Below are 25,353 nucleotides of genomic sequence, written 5' to 3'. Positions count from 1 at the left end.
CCTACTACCTTCAGGAGGTGCTGTACTTACCATTCTCATAGTGGAAGCCTGAGTTTGACTGGCTTTAAATGCTTTATAGTTTTCTGCTATTAAAAGTGATGCATATATTTTTCCCACAGTATTCTTGCCATCATTTAGTTCTGAAAAAAAAATAGTTCCATGGTATTATCATGGACAATAAATTTATGATAAATAAATTCTAACAACTTAAAAATGCAAATGCTTGTGAATTCCATGCACAGGCAAGTGAATGGTTTACCTGACCAAACAGAACATGTCCACATAGTGGACTGCATCAGCCATAATATTGGTCACTCAGAAAAACTTGAAGAGGCCATAGAGAATTTCAAAAGTCTGACTATGGCTTTGAATGTTGTATACCTGATAAGACACTGATTGCCTAATAAATAGAAGCAAAAGATATGCTGAGAGTAACAAATAAAGCAGCACAGGAGAATTCAAAGATTTCTTAAATATTTTCTAGTTTTCATCACAGTTTTGAATAGCACTTTGGGAGTGAGTAAATCTGAAAACAAAAACTAACACTGCCATGATGTGGTGTTCCCTTATTTGTTTCCCTCAGTATAATTTCAGTTCCCTGAGAATATGAATCTTTTGGTTCTACAGCTAAAATGGTAGTTTGTTTCAGAATGCTGTGATGGACAACATAAGGAAAGGTCCACAAACTGACCATCATTGGGTGGCATGAGAATGTACAGGATCTTCTTGGCATAATCTGGCCACAGGCGGCGGATGACCTCACACATCTCCTCGTCCTTCTTGTCCATCTCCTCAGCTGGGGATAGCACATTAAACACATGGTCACACCAACACATCAACGTTAGTAGAAAGTATATCAAAATGTGTAGTGAAGTTAGTGGTATCAACGTGTGTACTCAGTGGTGTCAACATATTGTACCCCAGTATACCTCTGCTTACTTGCTACATCAGTAGTGAATGTCTAACATGAGATTTGCTATCTGACTGTAAATGAGTGAGTACAGTTTTATGCTGCAATCAGCAATATTCTGGCTATATGGCTGCAGTCTTTAACAAAAATAAAAAACCTGGACCTGACAATCTAGTGATCAACAGCATGAGCATATATCTACATGACTGGAATACATGACTGACGTGGGTTAACCAAGTCAGCAAACCTGACCACTCAATCTTATGACAAGCATGGGTTACTGAAGATCAAGTTTGACCTGGATCTTTGCAGAATGTGATTGTATCACCACATGTAGTATATTATGATATCACGTGTATCAACATAACTCACTACTAATATACATGACATTTCAATGGCAACTAGAATCAGACATATCTAAACCCTGCACCATTATGTAGAGAGCACATGGCTGTAGCTCACCTGGTCCCATCTTGATCATCAGGGATTCCCGGATCAGTGCAAACAATGTTGTTGTGAAATGAACTTTGTCTTGCATGTCCACCGGCATATTCATTCGTATTAGTTTCTGAAACAAACAAAAGAAACCTGTCTACAACAAGGTAAACAATTGTGAATACTGATGAACAATTAGGTGAGTGCGTATGGTTCTACACCGCTTTCAGTACCATTCCAGCAATAACTTAACAGAAGACACCAGAAATGGGCTTTACTTATTTTACCCATGTCAGGAATTGAATATGTGTCCTCTTTGTGACAGGTCAATGCCTTAACCACTAGGATACCACTGCTCCTATGACTAATTAGGAAATCATATAGCTAAAGAAATGTAACATTATTCATGTTATGAGTATTATTTTCATTTTAATGCCACACAATGCAATATTTCAGCTGTATGACCATGTGTAAATCAGATCTGTTCTTGGCAAACTTGGTCGATAGTATGAGCACTAGAGCACTATGAATGCAAACTAAACATACAAAGTCACAGTATTTGACAAAGGGATGCATGTAAAGTGATGCATATGACATGCAAAAACTGTTTATGACACACTGTAACCCAGGTGACATAGTGGGTGAGTGAGTGAGTGAGTGAATGAATGAGTGAGTTTAGTTTTCGTCACGCTCAGAAATATTCCAGCTATACAGCGGCAGTCTGTGAATAATCGAGGACCAGACAATCCAGCAATCAACAGCATGAGCCGATGAACCGTTGACATGAGTCAACCAAGTCAGCAAGCCTGATCATGCGATCCCATTAGTCGCCTCTTACAAAAAGCATGGGTTACTGAAGGCCAGGATTCTAACCCAGACTCTCACAGGTGTGATGTAACAGTACTGATAGGTAGTCGAAAGTATACTCACCCTATAAGCTAATCTATATGGACATTTCTTGCCGAACCCCACTGGTGGCTCCATGTTTCTTAGCATTTCGTACATCTCAGAGTATGTTATCCTACCACTGAAACATAAAGGTGACAGTTGACAAAATCTACAAACTTGTACTCTTCCTATGATAAAACATACAGTGAAACTTTGTGAAAGTCCTTATGATCTATGAATATTTATTATCCACGTCGTCAATGTATAGATAGTTGCATACTAATCTCGTACATCACACGAGTGTCATAGTCCATTGACCTATTGTCGTAATGACTTGACCTGAGATTCTAACGATGTGATTGGATAACTGATGACCAGAATTAGGTCATGTAGTGATGGAACTACTTTTTCATTCTTAACAAACATTTGAATTCATCCATTCTACAACCTATATGCATTGTGGGAATGTAAACATTGCGAACATTGCAGTGTTGCTGTTTAATTGTGAGTCAAACTGAGACATCATATCTGTTGAAAAACATAAACACAATGTTTCCACCAGCAGTTGAACAGTAAAAGACAGGGTGTTACAAAGTAGTTAACTGAAGGAAGTGCTTTCACTGGGTCAGATACCATATTAAGGACACTCATTTCATAGAATCCATATGTGATGAGACCTTGTGTAGTATTCTCTATGAAGGTAAGAGAAGAGTACAACCATTAAATAACAAGAATCCTGATGTAAATCTTTTCTGAACAAGCTAATGATAGGCAGTACTGATATAAGCTCATGCTATCAAAAAATAAGTTTACCATTCCAAAATCTTCACCAGAACCGCGTCTGTTCCCAGAGGCATCAAGACACATATTGGTTAATCTACTCCTCAGATATTCAGTAGACTGGGACAAAGACTTACGTGGCGCCAGGATCATAATCTGCCCACACACGCTTGTACTCATCTAGATGATGTGGGCCAAGGATGGATGAATCTCTCGTCAAGTAGTCAAAGTTGTCCATGATGACAGCAACAAACAGATTCAACATCTGAAACAAGCAGATGTATTGAAGTCCTCACCAAAATTGAGTGAGTTTTGTTTTACACTGCTTGCAGCAATATTCCAGCAAATATGGCGGGACACCAGAAATTGACTTCACACACTGTGCCCATGTCGGGAATCAAACCTGGGTCATTGGTGTGACAAGGTGATGCTTTAACCACTAGACTACCCCACCACCCCGTCACAAACGATGTACCGGTATCTCTCACATCAAATAACCTGGACATTTAGTAGCTGAGAATATATTTAAGTGCTTTAGCAAAGGAATATGTCCATTTTTGTTAAATTTTATCAATTTCAAGATGTTTACAGTTAATCTCTTATGTGAGTGGGTGAGTTTAGTTTTACGCCACACTCAGCAATATTCCAGCTATATGGCGGCGGTCTGTATGTAATCGAGTCTGGACCAGACAGTCCAGTGATCAACAACATGAGCAATATCTGCGCAATGGGGAACTGAAGACATGTGTCAACCAAGTCAGTGAGTCTGACCACCCAATCGTGTTAGTCGCCTCTTACGACAAGCATAGTCACTTTTTATGGCAAGCATGGGTTGCTGAGGCCTATTCTACCTCGAGACCTTCACGGTTAATCTCTGATGTGTGTTTTAAAGCTCGTGGAGGTATGATCAACTCACCAGGAAAGAGCAGAGGAAGATGAAGGACACAAAGTAAAAGTATGCGATGCTCAGACCACAGGCGTTCTGACGTTCTTCCTCATCTATGGGGTATGATTGTGGGTCACATGGTCGGCCAGGGAGACAGGAAAACATGATCAGCTGCCAGCTCTCCCCTGTGGCACACCTGTAACAGACCAACATATGAACATATCAGGGTACCTCAGGTATGTGTGGACAACACATGAACATATTGAAGCACCTCATGTGTGGACCAACATGTGAACATATCGAGGCACAGCAAGTATGTGCAGACCAACATGTGAACATAACGAGGCACAGCAAATATGCTTGGACCAACATATCAACCCACTGGGGTACCTCAGGTATTTGTAGGCCAACATGTGAACATATCAAGGCACATCAGGTATGTGTAGACCAACATGTGAACATAACGAGGTACCTCAGGTATGTGTGGACCAACATCTATGAACATATAGTAGCACCTCGTGTGTGGACAAACATGTGAACATATCAAGGCACCTCAGGTACGTGTAGACCAACATGTGAACATATCGAGGCACCTCAGGTATGTGTGGACCAACATCTATGAACATATAGCAGCACCTTGTGTGTGGACAAACATGTGAACATATCAAGGCACCTCAGGTACGTGTAGACCAACATGTGAACATATCGAGGCACAGCAAGTATGTGTGGACCAACATGTGAACCTACTGGGGCACCTCAGGCATGAGTGGACCAACACATGAACCCACTGGGGCACCTCAGGCATGAGTGGACCAACACATGAACCCACTGGGGCACCTCAGGCATGAGTGGACCAACACATGAACCCACTGGGGCACCTCAGGCATGTGTGCAGATCATTGTTCATAATGACCATAGAATCCAAAAGTATTTTTGACAGCATTATCATCATTTAATCAATGAATAGCACTAAACTCATGACTTATACTGGAGTTGTATAAGTTGGGTTGATGAAGAGTGAGGACTACTCAATCTTTATTCTACATAGGCAATGTTTTGACATATATTCATCACTTGCTTGCATCAGAATCTATGTCAAAACGGTGCCTATATAGAATAAGAAGTTGTATATCCACAAAAATGTCCTCATTCTTCAGGACTAAACTCAGGCCAGTTTTCACTCTCTGCAAACTTGATTCAAGTCTTTCACAGACCCATATATTCATGTTTCATTACCCATGGAAACAAGAATATTAATACTTTGAACAATGCTCTCAACAACACATCAAGCACAGTATCAATACTATGTAGAATGCTTGCCATTACCCAGAGATACAAGTGTGTAATACTTTGAGCAATACTCTCAACAACACATCAAGCACAGTATCAATACTATGTAGAATGCTTGCCATTACCCAGAGATACAAGTGTATAATACTTTGAACAATGCTCTCAACAACACATCAAGCACAGTATCAATACTATGTAGAATGTTTGCCATTACCCAGAGATACAAGTGTATAATACTTTGAACAATGCTCTCAACAACACATCAAGCACAGTATCAATACTATGTAGAATGCTTGCCATTACCCAGAGATACAAGTGTATAATACTTTGAACAATGCTCTCAACAACACATCAAGCACAGTATCAATACTATGTAGAGTACTTGCCATTACCCAGAGATACAAGTGTATAATACTTTGAACAATACTCTCAACAACACATCAAGCACAGTATCAATACTATGTAGAATGCTTGCCATTACCCAGAGATACAAGTGTATAATACTTTGAGCAATACTCTCAACAACACATCAAGCACAGTATCAATATTATGTAGAATGTTTGCCATTACCCAGAGATACAAGTGTATAATACTTTGAGCAATACTCTCAACAACACATCAAGCACAGTATCAATACTATGTAGAATGTTTGCCATTACCCAGAGATACAAGTGTGTAATACTTTGAGCAATACTCTCAACAACACATCAAGCACAGTATCAATACTATGTAGAATGTTTGCCATTACCCAGAGATACAAGTGTATAATACTTTGAGCAATACTCTCAACAACACATCAAGCACAGTATCAATACTATGTAGAATGTTTGCCATTACCCAGAGATACAAGTGTGTAATACTTTGAGCAATACTCTCAACAACACATCAAGCACAGTATCAATACTATGTAGAATGTTTGCCATTACCCAGAGATACAAGTGTATAATACTTTGAGCAATACTCTCAACAACACATCAAGCACAGTATCAATACTATGTAGAATGCTTGCCATTACCCAGAGATACAAGTGTATAATACTTTGAGCAATACTCTCAACAACACATCAAGCACAGTATCAATACTATGTAGAATGTTTGCCATTACCCAGAGATACAAGTGTGTAATACTTTGAGCAATACTCTCAACAACACATCAAGCACAGTATCAATACTATGTAGAATGTTTGCCATTACCCAGAGATACAAGTGTATAATACTTTGAGCAATACTCTCAACAACACATCAAGCACAGTATCAATACTATGTAGAATGTTTGCCATTACCCAGAGATACAAGTGTATAATACTTTGAGCAATACTCTCAACAACACATCAAGCACAGTATCAATACTATGTAGAATGTTTGCCATTACCCAGAGATACAAGTGTATAATACTTTGAACAATGCTCTCAACAACACATCAAGCACAGTATCAATACTATGTAGAATGCTTGCCATTACCCAGAGATACAAGTGTATAATACTTTGAGCAACACTCAGAAGGGTATTATTACAGTTGTTTACTGGTCGCGATGCGGACATAGCAACATAAACAAACACTGAGGGTACATCAACCCATGGGTCCTGATGGACCAGTGAACAATGTATTTTGTCTTTCAAAACACCTCATTTGTTTGAAGCACCGGTACAAATCTTTTTGCAGCCATTGTTAGATTTTGCAGACAAGAAAAACAGATTTAGAGTTATCTCCCTTCCATCAGTTGAATTCACAAAACATCGGTAATTTCCATATGTCATACATGATTCAATGTTTTTCGAGATAAAGAATTACTACCATGAGAACCAGATGTTTATATGTGAAGTAAGATAATGACAAATGTCCTGGCTACCTACCTGAACAACAGTGTTAATGCTTCGAAGAATGTTCTGAAGTTATTGTGCCGGTTTATAGCAGTCTGGGAATCGAGGCGGATGTTTCCAAACACCTGAAAAATCAACAGTAATTAGAATACAATAATAGTTCCCTCAACAGAACTTATGCATATCAATATCATATATTGTGACAATAACAGACAAATAAGAAAACATTACTTCCTACAGTATGAAGAAGCTGTTTACACAATGGACTGCAAGGTTATATATACATATGTGACTTACTTGCATGCCAATGATGGCGTAGATGAAGAACAACATAAGGATGAGCAGGCACACATATGGCAGGGCCTGTAAAACAAGAAACATCGTTAACACAGGTCTGACATCAAGGCTTATACTAAACATCAACATTTGTTAACCACAGGCAGTGTTTGACCAAAGGCATAACAATGTAGGAGTCATCATGACTCCCTTTTGTCATGAGAGGGAGTCATGGACATATTTTTTGGGAGTCAACTTCAGTTTGGAACTTTCATTAAGACCAGTAAGAAAGATCTGGTATTTAATCAGCACTGAGCTGTTAACTAGCAAACATTTAGTATTAGAGTTTTTGATAATCTGAACTAAGGGCCCAGAAGATTTGTGTCAACAATGACTGTAAATACTATCCAACTATTAACATTAGATAGAAAAATATGTCAGCATCAAATACCTTTTGACTTGTGGCGACATTAAAATGATGTATCACAATGTTAGGCTACATTGTTGCGAGAACTTGAGTAGGAGGCCATAGAACAACATTGTAACAATGAAAGAATATTGTTATAACAATGTTGTAAGAATGTGAAATAGTTAGCTTGGCTGACTGTCGAAACTTCAGGCCCGAATATCAGATATAATGTTCTTAGGCAATGTAGCATGAACTGGATTCAAAGGATAGATATACTATGAACTTGGTCTTTCAACATTGTTTCAGTTGGATGACAGTGAAAATATCACTTGTCTGGTTTCCGTTTGTAACCCAAATAAACACAACTAGCATGAAAGATTTGAACAATAGACTGGACTTGTTTCTGCAGCTGACTGATCCTGTTTTCAAATTACCACAAAATATAATTTAACTAAACCATCTGACTTTTACCTGTAATTTTCTCTCTATATATGTTTCAGTTCAAGATATAACCTTTAACCCAAACCCCTCATTTTTGTGAGCATGCTACAGTTTCCATCATACCTTGAAAGACTGGAAGAAGGTCCAAAGCAGGAGACGTATGGTGTATCCTTGACGAAGCAACTTAACAAGACGAGCAGCTCGGAACAAACGGAAGAAGCCGAAACTGACGGTAGCCTCCTGCAAGATACATGCCATTGATGTTGAGGGGAGAACACTATTTATAGTGAAGTTGCTTGTAGGGCTACAAAGTCATGAAAGGTCAGGTCAGTAGAGTACGTAAAAACATGCTTATAAATATAATGATACTGGGAATACAATGAGGAGGGCCTTACTATGCCTTTATTGCTAAGTTCTTGTGTAATACAGAAGATGTACTTAGTGAACCTTTGGGATCAATCAGTGAGCATTGGTGCCTGGTGTGAAACTGGCCATACTGTCCTCCCAGACAACACTGTGGGATCAATCAGTGACCATTGGCGCCTGGTGTGAGACTGCTCTTAATGTCCTCCCAGACAACACTGTAGGATGAATCAGTGACCATTGGCACCTGGTGTGAGACTGCTCTTAATGTCCTCCCAGACAACAGTGAGGGATCAATCAGGAACCATTGGTGTCTGGTGTGAGACTGGCCTTACTGTCCTCCCAGACAACACTGTGGGATCAATCAGTGACCATTGGCGCCTGGTGTGAGACTGTTCTTAAAGTCCTCCCAGACAACACTGAGGGATCAATCAGGAACCATTGGCACCTGGTGTGAGACTGCCCTTAATGTCCTCCCAGGCAACATTGAGGGGTCAGTCAGTGGTCATTGGGGTCTGGTGTGAGACTGGCCTTAATGTCCTCCCAGACAACACTGAGGGCTCAATCAGTGACCATTGGCACCTGGTGCCTCCCACACTATACTGAGCAGGTTGACTGAAAGCTACTTACAGAGTACTGTGTGATGAGGACATCAATGATACTGCCAAGTACTGTGATGAAATCAAACACATTCCAAGGATCCCGGAAATAGTTCTGCAAAAAAAGAAACAAAACCAATGATTAGAAAAATACTACAAGAGACATAATTGTTCAAAACTGCATCTCCAGATTTATTTAATACATTTATCTTACTGTCACGAGAAATTCACAGATATGGACTCTTATTTTTATGGATTTTCAATTAAATCACTTGAAAAAGTGTAAAAACTATGTGTGCTTACATTCTTCAAATTGAAATAAAGTTTAATTCCAATACGCATCATCTATCTCACCAGAAAGAATGGAAACTTAATCATTTGCAATAAGACATTATAAACATCACACTTGTTTCCTCCATTTTTAAAGAGTGTGACTTCAGAATATTTAGTAACAGAATATTTAGTAACAGATGGAAAATCTGAATCTGTTTCCATATCTTGGACAACTTGGTTATAGAAGGGAAACATAAAATGATTAGTATAAAATCTTCAAAATCAACTCTGCGTGGAAACAAAACTTTGGTAAAAGAATATATGCTTTTGTTTTGCTTCTGATGTCAATCTATAAGCGATACATGATGAGATGACACATCAGAGGATTTGCACTGTTTACTTTACATGGAGAACATACCAGTACTAATCTAGAAACATCAACTAAAACAGGAAATTATTCTTAATTTCTATTTCTTTATATACTCAGAAGCAAAACCTATTGTTTAAATAAAGTTTGCTGTAAGAAAGCTCATGCATAAAGTCATGCCGGTTAAACAAACAGTTTGGGTGCACATTCAAGGATGAAAACTTATGAAAATATTGCAATTAAACTGGCTGATGGAGAGGATAGATTTACTGGCCTGTTTCATGTAATATTTCATGTACACAAGTGTCAGATTACATTCTAAAAACTTGATTTTAAACACATTTAATCGTTTTCAAACTACTTTTGTGATCAGCAATAATTAACATGTAGGTAAGATTAAGATATTCATTAATTAACCCATTCCTGATCATATATCTGATAAAACGATGGTAAATCATGATATATCTGTACGATGATTTACTTGTTTATTGACTGAAATAACCTCCCATCAATATGTAGACCACATATATCATATTTCTTTCTCTTGATTTAATCTCGTGACAAAAAGGACTAGTAAGTTTATAATGAGACAAAAAATCTTTACTGTCATTTGGAAGTCTACATCATCATGCACAGCTAACTACAACCACATTGCATAATGAACTAGCCAACAGGAAATCTACAACCTACAATATATCATCCATATTGACAGTAACCTCTACGTCATTCACTCAAATAAACTAACACAGTTTCAAAGCACTACCCAAGTGTTTTACTAAGCCGTCAAAGTGAAGGCGGGACACTGTCTCTAAAATGGCAGATACAAGGATTGTACATATCAAGCACATATGTCAAAGTTAAACAACTAATAATAGAATCAAGCATAATTAAAGGGAACTACAAAGACACCACCAGGGGAGACAACTCACACTGCACACAACCACTAGAGCACTAAAGCCTTGTTTCTCATATGCAGTAATGACTATCAAATTGAAAAGAAATTGACGTAGAGATGTTAATTAATTTTATCATGTTATATCTTTTGAAAGTTTCATAAATCAGTGATAAATTTTGTATACAGATCTTTAATGGAGATAACATTTTGTTTAGATAAAAGAAATCAAATGTTTGTGACCTTGTTTCACAAATCATGAATGAAATTATGGCCAAATATTAAAGGGAAAAAATAAAAATACGAAAAAAAAAAGAAGCATAAACAGTCGTTATAAAATTTCCATTGTAGTGATTTGATTGTAAAGATTTTCAATAACTCCTCAGTGACTTGGTATCTCAAGTTTTGACCACGTACTCTTCAAGGCAGGATTACAAGAGGAAAATGCTCACAAGACAATGTACGCAACTAACAATCATTAGATCACAAAGGTCAAAGTTCACAAGGGGTCAATGTCAAAGGAACAAACAGAGGTCACCTATGCAATAATGAAATCATACGCAAACAAAACAAATTTGAAAAAAAAATACAAACTACCACATACGTTCCAAATCATCATCCTTTTCTGATGATAAGTTATCAGATTTGAGAAAGTTAATAAATGATGTCTGAAGTTTATTTAAACATTACGACAATGTGAATCTAGGTGTGTTTGTGGACATTTCTGTGAGGTGGGACACATATAAACGTGAGCCAAATTGCATAAGGTGACACTCTGTGACTGGACAACACTGGACCAATTTGGACTAATCATTACACAACAATCATGGATCTGACTGGTTCTTGCACAACAAAGATGGATTTGATTGGTTCTTGCACAACACTAAAGTAATCTTACTGGACGACAAACACAGGGCAGACAACATGACATTGGCCAGATTCAAACCTTGACTCCAAAAGCTAGTAGTTTTAGTATGAACTCTAGCGAGTACAGTACGGTGAAGACAGCATTAATTATTGATAGAGCGCGGGCCATTTCCTGCCAAATCTCAGCGTTTCTCGCGGATTGACCTGGTTCGAACTGAACCAAAAGTACGCAAAATGAAAGGGAAAGAAAAACAAAGATATAGAGAAACCATTCCCATTAGATAATCATGTGATGTGATTCCAAATGCTTTTGGTGTGGAGTTGGCTTTTAAAATCTGTGCATCACACTAAGAACAAAAATCAAAGAAATTGAATTTGTGATACAAAATTAGGATTCAACTTTGACCAAAAGCATAAGGAAAGGTTATTTCAATGAAAACAGAACAATATCTGTCACTTCTCTTGCATCAGTGTGTGCAATGGGATGAAATTAGCCACTGCATACAAAGAAGTAACAGGTACTGTTAAAGCTCCCAACCCTGCATTCACTCATAAATGAATTTAGTCAACAAGAAGACAGGAGGTATTACATCACTGTAATGAAATCTAACTTGGTGTGGAACAATTATTCCAAGAAAAAACTTTTGTTGTATTTCCTAGTGTCCTGAATACCCCCTTGAGTTCTTGTGACATGACGTGTGAGAAAATGAAAGTGAAGTTTGTTATGGAGCTGACTAGTCTACCCGGGGCGCTGGTCATTGTGCGCGTCCGGCTTACCCGCGGTCCAAACCCTATCATCTTGAGCCCGCACTCCATGGTGAAGCAACAGGTAAACCCAATGTTTAGGTATTTCTGCACCTCCATATACAGACTGCCCTGCTCATGGTACTGGCAAACAAGACAATAATAACAAGTGTACAACTACTCTCACTGTCTCCCTCCACAGTGGCATCGAGGACTGGGAGTAACAGGAACCTACTATACACAGAGTGTTTGCCATCAGTAGCAAATGTTGCTCATACAGAACTTAGTTCATTAGGTGACAACTCTTACTTCTTTTTCTCATAAATTGAAAGTATATTCACTATTCTTCTATGCCTTTCTTGTGGGGACTTGTGATTAGACCTAGCCTCAAAGCTTAATGTGTGACCTGTCCTCGTGACAATGCTTAATGTGTGACCTGTCCTAGCCACAATGCTTAATGTGTGACCTGTCCTAGTGACAATGCTTAATGTGTGACCTATTCTAGCCTCAATGCTTAACATGTGACCTGTCCTAGTTCCAATGCTTAATGTGTGATCTGTCCTAGTCCCAATGCTGAATATTTGACCTGTCCTAGTCCCAGTGCTTAGTGTGTGACCTGTCCTAGTCCCAATGCTGAATATGTGACCTGTCCTAGTCCCAGTGCTTAGTGTGTGACCTGTCCTAGTCCCAATGCTCAATGTGTGACATGTCCTAGTGCTTAATGTGTGACCTGTCCTAGTCCCAATGCTCAATATGTGACCTGTCCTTGACATAATGCTTAATATGTGACCTGTCCTAGCCACAATACGTAATGTGTGACTTGTCCAAGTCCCAATGTTTTATTGTATGACAAGGATAAGTTACCATGCTTAATGTGTGACTAAGAGATATATGAATGTTGGGACATCTGAGGACTTACAGGTTAAGTGAAGACTGGGTTAAAGAAAGCATTGTCCTGTTGGAGGACAACTTTTGATATTTTTCCATAGCTGAAGGTAAACATTTTACAAGTTTGCTGTAGCCTTGTTTAATAGGATTCCAATGTTCTTCTTAGTATAACTGATATCCTGTGATAATAGTTTATATTTTGGGAAGCAATATTCATAACTTAACAATCCACCTATTACAACACTAGATGACATTACAATGTTTTTATGACCTGAATACAACTCTATTCAACTCTATACACTTACAAAAGAGACATAGTGAAATATGTATATATATATTCATCCCCACACAGAATAAGAAATACATCCTACATAATATTATCAATGATGAGGACTGAATAACTTGTGGTCTCACATATAAAGTGCTGAAAAAATGCAAAGCTGATTAATTTACAGAAGACTGCATTTTCAAAATACCTCTGGAAACCTCCTTTCACTCGATCTTTGTGAGATGTGAAGTAAGGATTTAAAAAAAAAATTAACAGCAAAAATTACCCTCTTTTATACCCTCATTAGATTTTCAAAAATGCAATCTTCACATATCATGTAGTGAAAAAACGGATGTGAAACAAATGTAAAATGTTGTACATAAACAGAATTCAGTCCTCAGTAAACTCTCATTCAGGTCAACAGTGAAACTGAAGGATGGTGAGAAAATTGTGATGTCACTTTTAATCATTTGCTCAACGTAAACAAACATTTCTGTCTTGATTCTGTGAACATGAAGTTGATCATCAGAATGTTCACAAACACCAACAGCTAAACTACCATAGTTCTTTATGCATATACATATATATATATACATATAAACATACATAATGATAAATATAGTACAATAATCTCTTTAAACAATAAAAATGATATGAATTACATTCTTTACCAACAAGCATAAAATCTTAGAGGATGTATTAAATCTCAGAAAGAAAAGGCTATTATTTACACAATAACTCGCCCTTGTACAACATATTCCATTTTGATCTGCAGTTATCAATTCAATGTCAGCTTGCAATAAAGGTATATTTCACTTGATTTTACTTTCTACACACATTCAGCCAATCAGCAAATCAAGGGGAGAGCCGAGATATCGGATGTCGGTTTAGCAAGCTTTAATTACTGTAGGAACAGTCAATTGGGTGGTCTTTGTTGTGCTGAAATATGGAATAAGCTGACGTTGGAGTAGACGGAATGTTAATTAACTTGCTTCTGTCAGGACCAAATTCTAGGTTCGATATAGAGTTCATGCCAGATTGGAGGGATGCTGATTTAGTGGGTTTCTACAGTATTGCCAAAAACTGGCATGATGACTACAAGTTATACTGTTAAGAAAAGAGCCATCAATGAGCTCCACAAGGGGTAGTTGACCATGTAAAATAACAGCTGTATATACATACAAGTGAAAGGTACACCCACCTTCATCATCAGGACAATTGTGTTCAACGCAATCAGCGTCATAATGAAATACTCAAACTTGGTGGACACAACCAGCTTCCAGATTTTGAATTTCAGCGAGTCTCGTGACTTGGGCATAAACCTACTCTGTGGTTTAGCGTGGATAGCAAAGTCTATACATTGTTTCTGAAAGACAAAAATCAGTTTTAGCAAATTGTGAATTTTTCGTATGAAGGCAAGCACAAGTTTTACCAATTTTCACTGATAGGATACATATTTTATATCAGTAATGAATAGAGTAAATAATGAATATGTTTTATTGTAAAAACGGAATTCTTTTTGCTATATTGTTGATAACGTAGATGAGAACAATAAAATGATTTCTTAACAGCTGTAGATTAATCAATGTAGATTCATTGATTATTTCCTTCTTCAATCCAATTCCTGCTAAACACTGCAGTTTTGTTTCTATTCTGTATTTCATGCTAACCACTGCAGTTTTGTTTCTATTCTGTATTTCCTGCTAACCACTGCAGTTTTGTTTCTACTCTGTATTTCCTGCTAACCACTGCAGTTTTGTTTCTATTCTGTATTTCCTGCTAACAGTTGAAGGAATGTTTATAGTTTTCTTTTCATGCTAACAATTGAAGCACTGTTTCTACTCTGTATTTCATGCTAACAGTTGAAGGACTGTTCATAGTTTTCCTTTCAATCTAGCAGCTGGAGCGCTGTATATATTCTTCATTTCACTACTAATGTTTTTAATTTTCCTTTCATGAACAATTGATGGATTATTTTACGTTCATATCATGCTAACAAGTGAAGTACCGATATTCCTTTTTTCCTCCATTTTATATCATACCAACAACTGAGGAATTGGTTTATCCTCTTCTAATGCAAGCCATTGAAGGATTGGCTTTTATCTTTAATCTGTCTCATGCCAGTAAGTGAAGAATACATTTTTATCTACATCCATGCTGACAAGTGAAGGATTCTTTCTATCCTAATTGGTTTCATGCCAACAACCGAAAATGTGTTTTCATTCTCGTTCATGTTTGAACCTACATTGCATGCCAACAGCAGAAGGACTTCCATTCATATTGTTTTATGATGTTCATTGAAGAATTATCAATCTTCATTTCATGCAAATACCAGAAGGATTGTTTTGTTTTCATTACATGCCATTATTTAAGAAATTTTTAGCTTCAATTCATGCTAACTGTGGAATTACTGCATGCATCTTCATTTCATGATAACAGGTGAACGAATGTCTCTATCCTCAATTCACATCACATTAACAATGATATCTTAAAAGTTCTCTGAAATCTACATTTCTGATGCACAGGATGTTCCCACGTTAGTCTTAATGTCATGTCATAGGCATGAGTGAGTGAGTGAGTGAGTGAGTGAGTGAGTTTTATGCCGCACAGCAATATTACAGCTATATGGCAGTGGTCTGTGAATAGTCGAGTCTGGACAAGACAATCCAGTGATCAACAACATGAGCATTGATCTACGTATTTGGGATATGATGACACGTGTCAACCAAGTCAGCAAGCCTGACCAAACAATCCTGTTAATTGCCTCATAAGACACTCACGGGTTACTGAAGATTAATTTTAACCTGGTTTCTTCATGGGTTTAATGTCACATGAACATGTAGGAGATGTCTTTCATGTTTATATCACACCATACAAATGACTGAACAGTTAAAAGATAAACCTATCACGTTTCAGTGTTTCAGTGTTTTTAATTTGCATCTAACAACTGTCAGGTTTTCGATTTAAAAAAATCATGCTATTACAATGGGTTTGAATTTGAACACATACAGGTTTCAAATCAATGTTTGAAACTTCTAAGCTGGAAACACAGGTGACTTATCTTCATCAATCCACGATGCAATGATAATGCTGCTGCAAACTCTCTGACGGCAACAGAACCAGCCAGTCATGTGGAATCGGTTGAAACACTGTGATTTCACCAGGTTGAAATAATGTAGAATAACTGTTTTAACTACTTTCACGAAGCCAGTGAGTACGTGATTGAGTGAGTTGGGTTTTACACCACATTTAGCAATATTCAAGCAATATCATGGTGGGGGACACCTGATGATAAATGGGCTTCACACATTGTACCCAAGTGGGGAATTGAACCCGGGTATTCGGCGTCAAGTGCGAACACTTTAACCACTAAGCTACTCCACTGCCCCTATTATTCGAAATTGGTTCTTTAACATGATGAGCGAACACCCTGACCACTATCGTGAAGCCAGATGTGCATTTGATCTTGCCAAATTGAGTAGAAAGAGCTTCTCAATGAACATGTGCTTTCCTGTTGATATGTTGAACTATAAGATCGTGGTCTACTTTTGATTCAGTACCACTAGCAGATAATGCAGTACCCCCCGGATTCTGAAATGTCTTGGTAGAATGGTATATTTTTCTCATGACAATACATGTTATATTCCCATGCAGGCATTCTCACCTGGGACAAGGTTAGACAAAACTAAAAAAACAACAGAAACAAAACAAAAACACTAACAATGTATTAAAAATGGTATGTAAACAAATGTGATGGTGAATGTTGAATGATGAGCAGCTTTGATTGATCATCAGCAGTGACTGAAATAAATGATATTTGCAAACATCTTCCATGTGACCCGTGAAGATTCGGTTTAGAACTGATCTTCAGTAACACATGCTTGTCATAAGAGGCCATGAACAGAATCAGGTGGTCAGGTTTACTGACTTGGCTGACACATGTCATTGTATCTCCATTGCGTACTTCAGTGCTCATGCTGTTGATCACTGGACTGTCTGGTCCAGACTTGATTATATACAGACTGCCACCATATAGCTGAGTGTCACGTAATATTGTTGAGTGTCACATAAAACTGAACTTGCTTGCTTGCTCGCTCGCTCGCCCCCTCCCTCCCTCACTCACTCCTGTCAGAATCATCCTGCGAGGTGACTTACCTGGTTCTTATCTAGGTCCTGGTCAATGAGCTCATTCTCTCCCTGTTCCTGGAATGTGATGATGATCAAGGCAACAAAGATATTGACGAAGAAGAAAGGGAACACAATGAAAAAGACCACATAGAAAACGGCCATCTCCATACTATAGCCAGGCTGGGGGCCATGATTCTCCGTAGTTGAGTCCATAGAATGCTTCAAGATACTGTAACATACAGATACGTAATACTTTAGCATACAAACATTTATCAACAGTAACATGTGTTCATTTACAAAACATACAAAATAAACTTAAATATCATAAAATTTAAATACGTTAGCGAAGGAACTGAAACAAAAGGAACAATTGTATCAGCATTGCACTAGACCCTGCAAGGTTGTCATTTACCTCCAATGAAACCAAAACTTCAATTCTTCATATAAAATGCCAAATGGACCATTTTTTTAAACATAAATTTTACCCTGCACCATTTCTTGAAAAGTTCCTGCATGCATATTGAGTATTTTTCATTTTCATAGCTGGAGACTCAAACATAGCACATTCAAGGTATCTCCTAAAGATGTTAGTCAAAAGTGACAAATACATACCATAAATGTAGTTAATATTCAGCGAACTTACACATATACATTAACTGTGAATCCATATAAGGCCAAACCAATTTTATTTCTTGTTTTACGGATCTACCAGTCGTATTTTTTCAAGAATAAGAAAAAATGTGTTTTCCTTGTTAAAAAAATAAATCCTTATTTTTTTACTAGCGAAAATTGTAAACTTCAAAGATTTTTTTTAAATTGCTTATTGCCACATTTACATTTCATAAATTGCCAGAAGTAGAAAACTTTCGATATCTCGAAGAAACATTACCTTGACTGGTGACTTAATTTCATTTTTTTCCCTTTATGTTTTCTGACAATAAAGTGTAAAACAGGATATGAAATTGGTCTGGTCTAACGAATTATTAAAAACACAGGCATTTAATGCATGTTGTTCTCCATACCCTGGCCATCCTTCTCCTGTTGTGACTGTGAACAGAGTCAACATGGCCATTGCGATGTCATCATAATGGAACTCCTGCCTTAGCCATTCCCGATCCTTCACTGTGGGCACTTCGCCGCCATCGTAATCAAAGTACTGCCCCCTGCACACACAACTCATCTGTACCTCAGTATGTCATATAACCATAACTTGTCTTCATACATATAGCATTCCTGACTGTACATCCCAGCTGACATACAAACTAGGGTTCAGATAGGTCCAAATTTTCCCCCTATTACCCTACGTTACCCAGACACCTGTTATGTTAATTCCTGACATCAAATTTGTAAGAAATGGCTATATATTCTTCAGCTCAAAGGGTACAATTTCTTGATTTTCAATATCTTAACCATATGAGGTATTCAAAACAGGTGACTGCATAATTATATCTAAATCTTCAAAGACAATACAACCTTTTAATCATGAAAGAATAGCATAGTACATTGTTTGATCTGTTTGTCACATAATCATAAGAGGTCTGAATATCAAGACAGGTACCCAGGTCCAACTCATTACCCATCTGTCCCAGATATCCAGGATACCCGTCCCAGCCCTAAACACAATGTTTTCATGATGTTTTCACAATGTTGTGGGAAGATTGTAGACTGGTAATGTCATGACATCACTTTGTCACATCATTAGTATTATGTCATATTATGTCACATCATATTAATTACATTGCAAATTTGAGAATTACAGGTCAATGTGTGAGAGAATTACAGGTCAGTGTGTGAGAGAATTACAGGTCAATAAGTGAGCGAGTTACAAGTCTAGGTATGAGAGAATTACAGGTCAATGTGTGAAAGAATTACAGGTCAGTTTGTGAGAGACATACAGGTGTATGTGTAAGGGATGTACAAGTGTACAAGATTGTAGAGTAGTGTTTGCTCATCACACTGAAGGTCTGGGTTTGATTCCCCACAGGGTACAATGATGTCTCCTGTCATGTTCTTACAGGAAAATGCAAGAGTGATGTAGGGTTCTAGAGACAGAAAGGTGTTAGAGTCAAGACTCTTCTGGCACGTGTGCCAAATTTGAGGATCTATATTTAAAAGTTAACGGTGCAAAACTTAAGAGGTTTTGTTAACAGAGGGAGAGACTAGTCCTTACTGGCACTCATCCTTGGTAGCTTTTGACTCATCCGTGCAGTAGAAGAACTTCCCTTTAAACAGTTGCACAGCGATAACAGCGAAGATGAATTGAAACAATGCGTACACGATGAGGATATTGGATACATTCTTCAGAGAATGAACAACACAGTCGAATACCGCCTGAAAACAAGGGGTAACGCCATCAGACAAAAAAAAGCATTGATATAGACACTTTAATTCAAACTTTACTGTCTAGAATTTCTGTTAATTAAGAGAATAACTGTTTGGTTGGACATCTATACTGAACAAAGAAAGAAACGCAATATTTTAAAAATATGAAATTTCATGAAAGTAACCTTTCATGTGTAATTTATTTTGCTGTTCAGTATATTTAGTTCAACAACACTGACTAAGCTTGGATATATGGCAGTAAGAGTATATTGGCGTAATCAATATCGCGAGTATAATACGAGTGGATCACTGAAAATAGGTGAAGACAACCTGGGCTCACAGAAAGTTTAAGCAACGTGTCTAGCAAGTAACCCTGTAACAAAAATTTAAATGATTGTTCTGCACAGCAATATGTAAATTAGTACAACTTATGTTTATATTTCCTATTGAAGGTTGAAATGTGTCAGTCAGATGGGAGAATGAGTTGATGTGTGCGATGCGTCCTTGGAACACAACGACAACTAAGCATTACCTTCCTGACTGCTACCTGTCACAAGACTAACCTTCAACTTGGGAACCCTGTTAATTGTTTTAAGGGGTCGTAAAACCCTCAAAACTCTCAGTGACTTGATGGTGTTCAGGTTTTTGCCTGCGTTGTCTCCCCTGAAAGTTACAAAAAGTGTGTAAGATGTTCATTTCATGGCTATATGTACTAGATGCAAAATGTGTCGAAATGATCACTGTAGAGGCCGAGATGCATATGCAATTGTTGACAGATCATGCATCCCAAGGATGCGAGATTTATGCACTGATATTATTTGCAAGAGGAATGAATTCAACTTATTCTTAACGTGACACATTTCATGCTATTTCATTACTTGCACTTGAGATAGTACGTACATAGCATGCTGACTGGAAGATCATGATCCTATTTCAGTGTGCAAGGAACATATTCTCTATACTATCACATCTATGCTAAAGAGTATCTATATATATTGTACAATTTTGTGAAAAGTGAGTTTATCAACAGAGAAATGCTTCTTTATGTTCAAATTGTTCCTACCAAGCAGTGTTCTTCATAGCATATTAGTTTTATATAGGAAATAAACTGTTTCAAAGAGACGTGCAATTTGATCTTCTACTACATCTAGAAAAGAACATACTGAAAGCTCTAACACTTGAGTGATAACTGTTGAAATTCATTGAATAGTTGATTGAACTATTTAAAGTTGAAATGATATAAAACATTCCTGAGATTAATCAATGTGCATACTTTTTTAATGTGCATTTACATATACATGTCCATGGCAAACCATCACCGAGTTACGCATATGTCGTGCAGTGCTTATAGACTTGCTTGCTCTGGCATTAGCAATGTACACCCTGTGGAAAGTGGAGGCAAGTAACAAAATTTACATGCATCACTTTTGAATGGGATGTCAATTTCAAAGATAATTGCACTAATGCAAAATAAAAAATAACCAAAATGAATTCATAATGGCATTTCAAAGTGATTTTTCAACTATCTTCAAATATTTTTAGTGATGATTTGTCAAAATGTTGTCAACCCCCATTTCCCACTGTCGATATATACAGTGTACATGATATACGAGCTAACAGAAAATGGGTGTCAATCTCCAAAGATAATAAAACTCTTATAAAAAGGTGACAAAATTGGCACATATTTACAGTGAAACACAATGCATTGAGAAAGTATCGCATGAACGATAGAATCAAACAAGAAATTCATGTAAAAACACCATCGTAACAATCACTTTAATACAATGGGCATATGGCAAACAGTATACCTTCAATGCGTTGATTGCCACTAAAGGCGATATATGTACAGCCACTGTGAAACAACTGAAATTATCTAGTATGTTCAAGGGACAAAATGTGGATATCCCCTCCAAAGGGCTAAATAATGTGAACTGTGCCCTTTGCATTACAATGAAGAAGTGCATCTGCGCGGTAACCAAAACTGAGCATATCGCATGAAGAGAGATATATAAATAATTATATATTCTCTCCAGAAGTCCAAAGCCAGCCGAAGGTAGAAATGCAGAAGAAATTCCACAAACTACAGACCAATATCTAAACATTCAGGGGCTAATCATGTGAATAAAATGTACACGAAAAATTAATATTTACAATAACATGCTAAGATTATATTTACGTTAACGTAATCTGAATTCTGAAAGAAACAGCAGAAGGTACGAATAGAGATTTCTAGTATAATAGTTGAGAACCAGAGCTGAAACTATAACAGACGGGGCTGAAGTAGCATAGATGACAGATTCCAATAAAAGGCATGTTTTAGTGACTTTGCTTCTTGACAAAGAAGCAGATATAAAGGGACAGAAATGGAAAAGTTGAAACCAGAAAAAGCAGTTGTAACAAGGAATTGAGAAAAAAAAAAAAAAATTATTTACTATTTTTCTAATTGTTTTTTTTTCAAATACTAAAATATGCCTTTATATACCTGTATGAGCTTTAGAATATTTTCATAAACCATTACCATTAATATGATAAATCAAAGGAAATGAACTGTATTGTACAGAGACGACAACAGATTGCCAATTAACTTATAAAGAGAATCGTTAACACATCCAAGATCATTTTATTTATGTAAAAAGAACATCACCTACAGAAGTAGGTTCATGAATAATATATAAGAAACACAGTATATTCTAACTGAGAATACAGTCTCAACAATGTCAGTGTGTTGACACAGATATTATGCATTAGACTGAAAGACATTAGACTTTTACCACCAAAGTTCATCCAGTTGATCAAAACATTGTTGAACTATGGCAACCTGCCATGTGTGTTCTTTAGGCAATGACGTTGACAAGCATTTATCCTATGGCATCAACAAACTGATGAATTGTCTTTTCAGTGTCAGAACAAAAAATGGTCATCAGCAGACTTGTTGGGCGTACATTTGGATTCAGAAAATCAGCAGTTGTACTCTGTCACTTTTGTAGTGTTTTTGACAGAAAGGATGAAATATTATGCACATACTGTATTCTCATTTAGATGTACAACACAAGCTGCTGTTAAGATCCTACTGTTTAGCCTTGAATGGGAATTACACGGAGAAACCAAAAATCAGTTGGAAAAAAGGAATTATTCTTATAAAAAGGTTAGTGTTATGGATAGGAAGAAAGAAATATCTTCTGGCCTATGTCTATTAGAGCAGATATTGTCTTCTAAAATAATTCCATGAATATCAACACATATAACGAATGAAAAACATCATGATAGGTACTGGATTCATGGCAGTAAATAAACACTATTGTACTTCAAGAATATTAAGTAAACTAAACCTGTAATGTATCGCACAAAAGAGAATTATTAAACCCAGTCTAAAGCATTCTGAAAGAGCCCAAACAATTCCTCAAATCTACTACAAAAAGAAATAAAAGAACCCCTCCCCATCCCCAAGGAAAGAATCAATAAGAAAGGATTGACTGCTGTGAGACTGGGCCCCCCTTCACAAAACTCTCCTAAGCCTAAGGTCCCGTAACTTTTCTCGGAGCATTCCTACTTCCTATGTTACAGTATAGCAGGTACGCATGCTATGAGAAAAGTTACGAGATCTTAGGCTTACAAGAGTTTTGTGAAACAGGGCCCCGGGCCTAGATTTTCGATGCTCTCTGAGCGCTAAGATAGTCGCAGGTTAATGTCAATGTATGGTACTTACGACTACCTTAGCGCTAAGAGAGCTGGGAAAATCTAGGTCCTAGTGTGTAGCTATCATGATGTTGTAATGGCAATGATGAGTGTCTGTTCTGTACAACACTGACTCCACCACGTCTAGGCACATCCTGCAGCTTATAGTACTCAGATAACCAACCAGATGAAGCCTGGCACATGCTACCTCCAGACTCAGTACCCAGGGATTCACTGCCACCGCTTGACAAAAACAAGGATATTTGGTTATTTCCACACTGAACCAACACTTTCAAATACCCAGAAAACTTGTCAGCATTAAAATATTATTTACAATGTTTGATATTTCAAAAACCACCATTAAAAAACAAAATACAATAAAAAAATAGTTTTGGTACATGGTTTGTTAGGGTGTACCACAAATGGATTTGTTATAACTGATTTGATAAAATTTGAGTATTTCTCTTGGTTCAGTGTGGCTGTAAAGTTCTGTGTAGATCCCACTCCATTAAGTCAGTGAAAGGACCACTCACCCCTGTTGTGAACTCGAACTGTACACAAAGAGTACTGACATCAACATACAATACAATAGAAAGACCACGAACAAACACTGTGTCAGCAACTTCACACGCTACTCCAAGCAGCGGTCCAACAACATATGTCACATCAATCTGTTCCCTCACAGTCACAAAGTCAAGATTGATGGCCAATGTCTGCTTTCAGTTGAGGTTCAGAACTTGCAAAAACTTGAAAATCATGTTGGATTGTTGAAATGTTTCATTGTAAAAATAGTTGTGTGAATTTGCTGACATTTGTGATCATATATGAGCCCCTGGTTTGTGTGTGAGAGAGTGAGAAGACAGTTGAGTTGACAGTGTGAAAAATGAGTTGCTAGTAAGTATTTTGTTGATAGTGGGAGTAGTGTGAGATCTGACAGTGAATGGAAGTGTGTAGTGTGATAGTGAATACAGTGTGATTAGTGTGTGTTGATAAAGAATACAGTGTGATTAGTGTGAGCGTTGATAGTGAATACAGTGTGAGTAGTGTGTGTTAATGGTAAATGATTGTTTGATTGTCTGGCATTGATAGTGAATGACTGTGTGAATAGTGTGTGCATGATAGTGAATGACAGTGTGATTTGTGTGAGCATTGATAGTGAATGACTGTGTGAATTACTATGAATATGATACTGAATGACAGTGTGAATAGTGTGTGCATGATAGTGAATGACAGTGTGATCAGTGTAATCATTAACGTGAATGATGGGTTGATTAGTGTAAGCATTGATATTGAATGACTGTGTGATTAGTGAGAGCACTGATAGTGAATGACAGGGTGAATAGTATGAGCATGATAGTGAATGACAGTGAGAATAGTATGAGCATGATAGTGAATGACAGGGTGAGTAGTGTGAGCATTGATAGTATGAGTTCTGTGAGAGCTGATAGTGTGAGTGGTGTGAGAGTGATAGATGCTGTGAAAGTACTAGAATGAATAACTTGTTATTCTGTGTTGTAAAAGTGAATTACTTGTCATCATAAAGTATGCGTGATGTGAGAATTAATTAAATGCATTGAGTTAATATGAGAAGTACAGGAACAAATCAACTGTTGTAAGTTAGTGCTAGTACTGTGAGACTGAATGAAATGTTACAAATAATATGATGACAGAGAATGTTATCTGAGTACTATGAGAGTAATATGAGATGGTAGGGTATCACTAGTATAGTTATTTTTGGATCAGAGTTGATTGTTAGCATAAGCCAAAGTTGGACAAGCACAGATTGTTGGAAGAAATCATTTGTTGAGCTAGTATAAATTCTTCTCTTTCTG

The 25,353-nt window shown here is 37.2% G+C and overlaps 1 protein-coding gene across 20 annotated transcripts in view; it reads right to left on the bottom strand.

Moving 5' to 3' along the window:
* The window catches only part of LOC137273392 (voltage-dependent calcium channel type A subunit alpha-1-like), a 347,991-nt gene that overhangs the window by 31,108 nt on the left and 291,530 nt on the right, over nucleotides 1-25,353 (bottom strand). For 12 of the 20 annotated variants that reach the window (XM_067806035.1, XM_067806036.1, XM_067806022.1 and 9 more), the window contains 17 exons: nucleotides 24,055-24,072; nucleotides 20,410-20,509; nucleotides 19,695-19,855; nucleotides 18,547-18,687; nucleotides 17,552-17,753; nucleotides 14,598-14,762; nucleotides 11,576-11,710; nucleotides 9,129-9,212; nucleotides 8,259-8,375; nucleotides 7,307-7,372; nucleotides 7,043-7,134; nucleotides 3,930-4,095; nucleotides 3,151-3,278; nucleotides 2,276-2,372; nucleotides 1,373-1,478; nucleotides 692-796; nucleotides 31-140 (listed from right to left, as the gene is read on the bottom strand). In XM_067806035.1, the coding sequence (XP_067662136.1) occupies nucleotides 31-140; nucleotides 692-796; nucleotides 1,373-1,478; nucleotides 2,276-2,372; nucleotides 3,151-3,278; nucleotides 3,930-4,095; nucleotides 7,043-7,134; nucleotides 7,307-7,372; nucleotides 8,259-8,375; nucleotides 9,129-9,212; nucleotides 11,576-11,710; nucleotides 14,598-14,762; nucleotides 17,552-17,753; nucleotides 18,547-18,687; nucleotides 19,695-19,855; nucleotides 20,410-20,509; nucleotides 24,055-24,072 (1,993 nt within the window). Of the gene's footprint in view, nucleotides 1-30; nucleotides 141-691; nucleotides 797-1,372; nucleotides 1,479-2,275; nucleotides 2,373-3,150; nucleotides 3,279-3,929; nucleotides 4,096-7,042; nucleotides 7,135-7,306; nucleotides 7,373-8,258; nucleotides 8,376-9,128; nucleotides 9,213-11,575; nucleotides 11,711-12,273; nucleotides 12,385-14,597; nucleotides 14,763-17,551; nucleotides 17,754-18,546; nucleotides 18,688-19,694; nucleotides 19,856-20,409; nucleotides 20,510-22,022; nucleotides 22,041-24,054; nucleotides 24,073-25,353 lie in introns of all 20 variants that reach the window. The other 8 variants (XM_067806031.1, XM_067806041.1, XM_067806037.1 and 5 more) reach the window with 4 other exon arrangements.

The sequence above is a fragment of the Haliotis asinina genome, chromosome 2 (genome assembly GCF_037392515.1).
Source record: "Haliotis asinina isolate JCU_RB_2024 chromosome 2, JCU_Hal_asi_v2, whole genome shotgun sequence".
Taxonomy (NCBI): domain Eukaryota; kingdom Metazoa; phylum Mollusca; class Gastropoda; order Lepetellida; family Haliotidae; genus Haliotis; species Haliotis asinina.
Note: the sequence above shows the minus strand (reverse complement) of the source record. Positions and strands in the feature narration are given on the sequence as shown.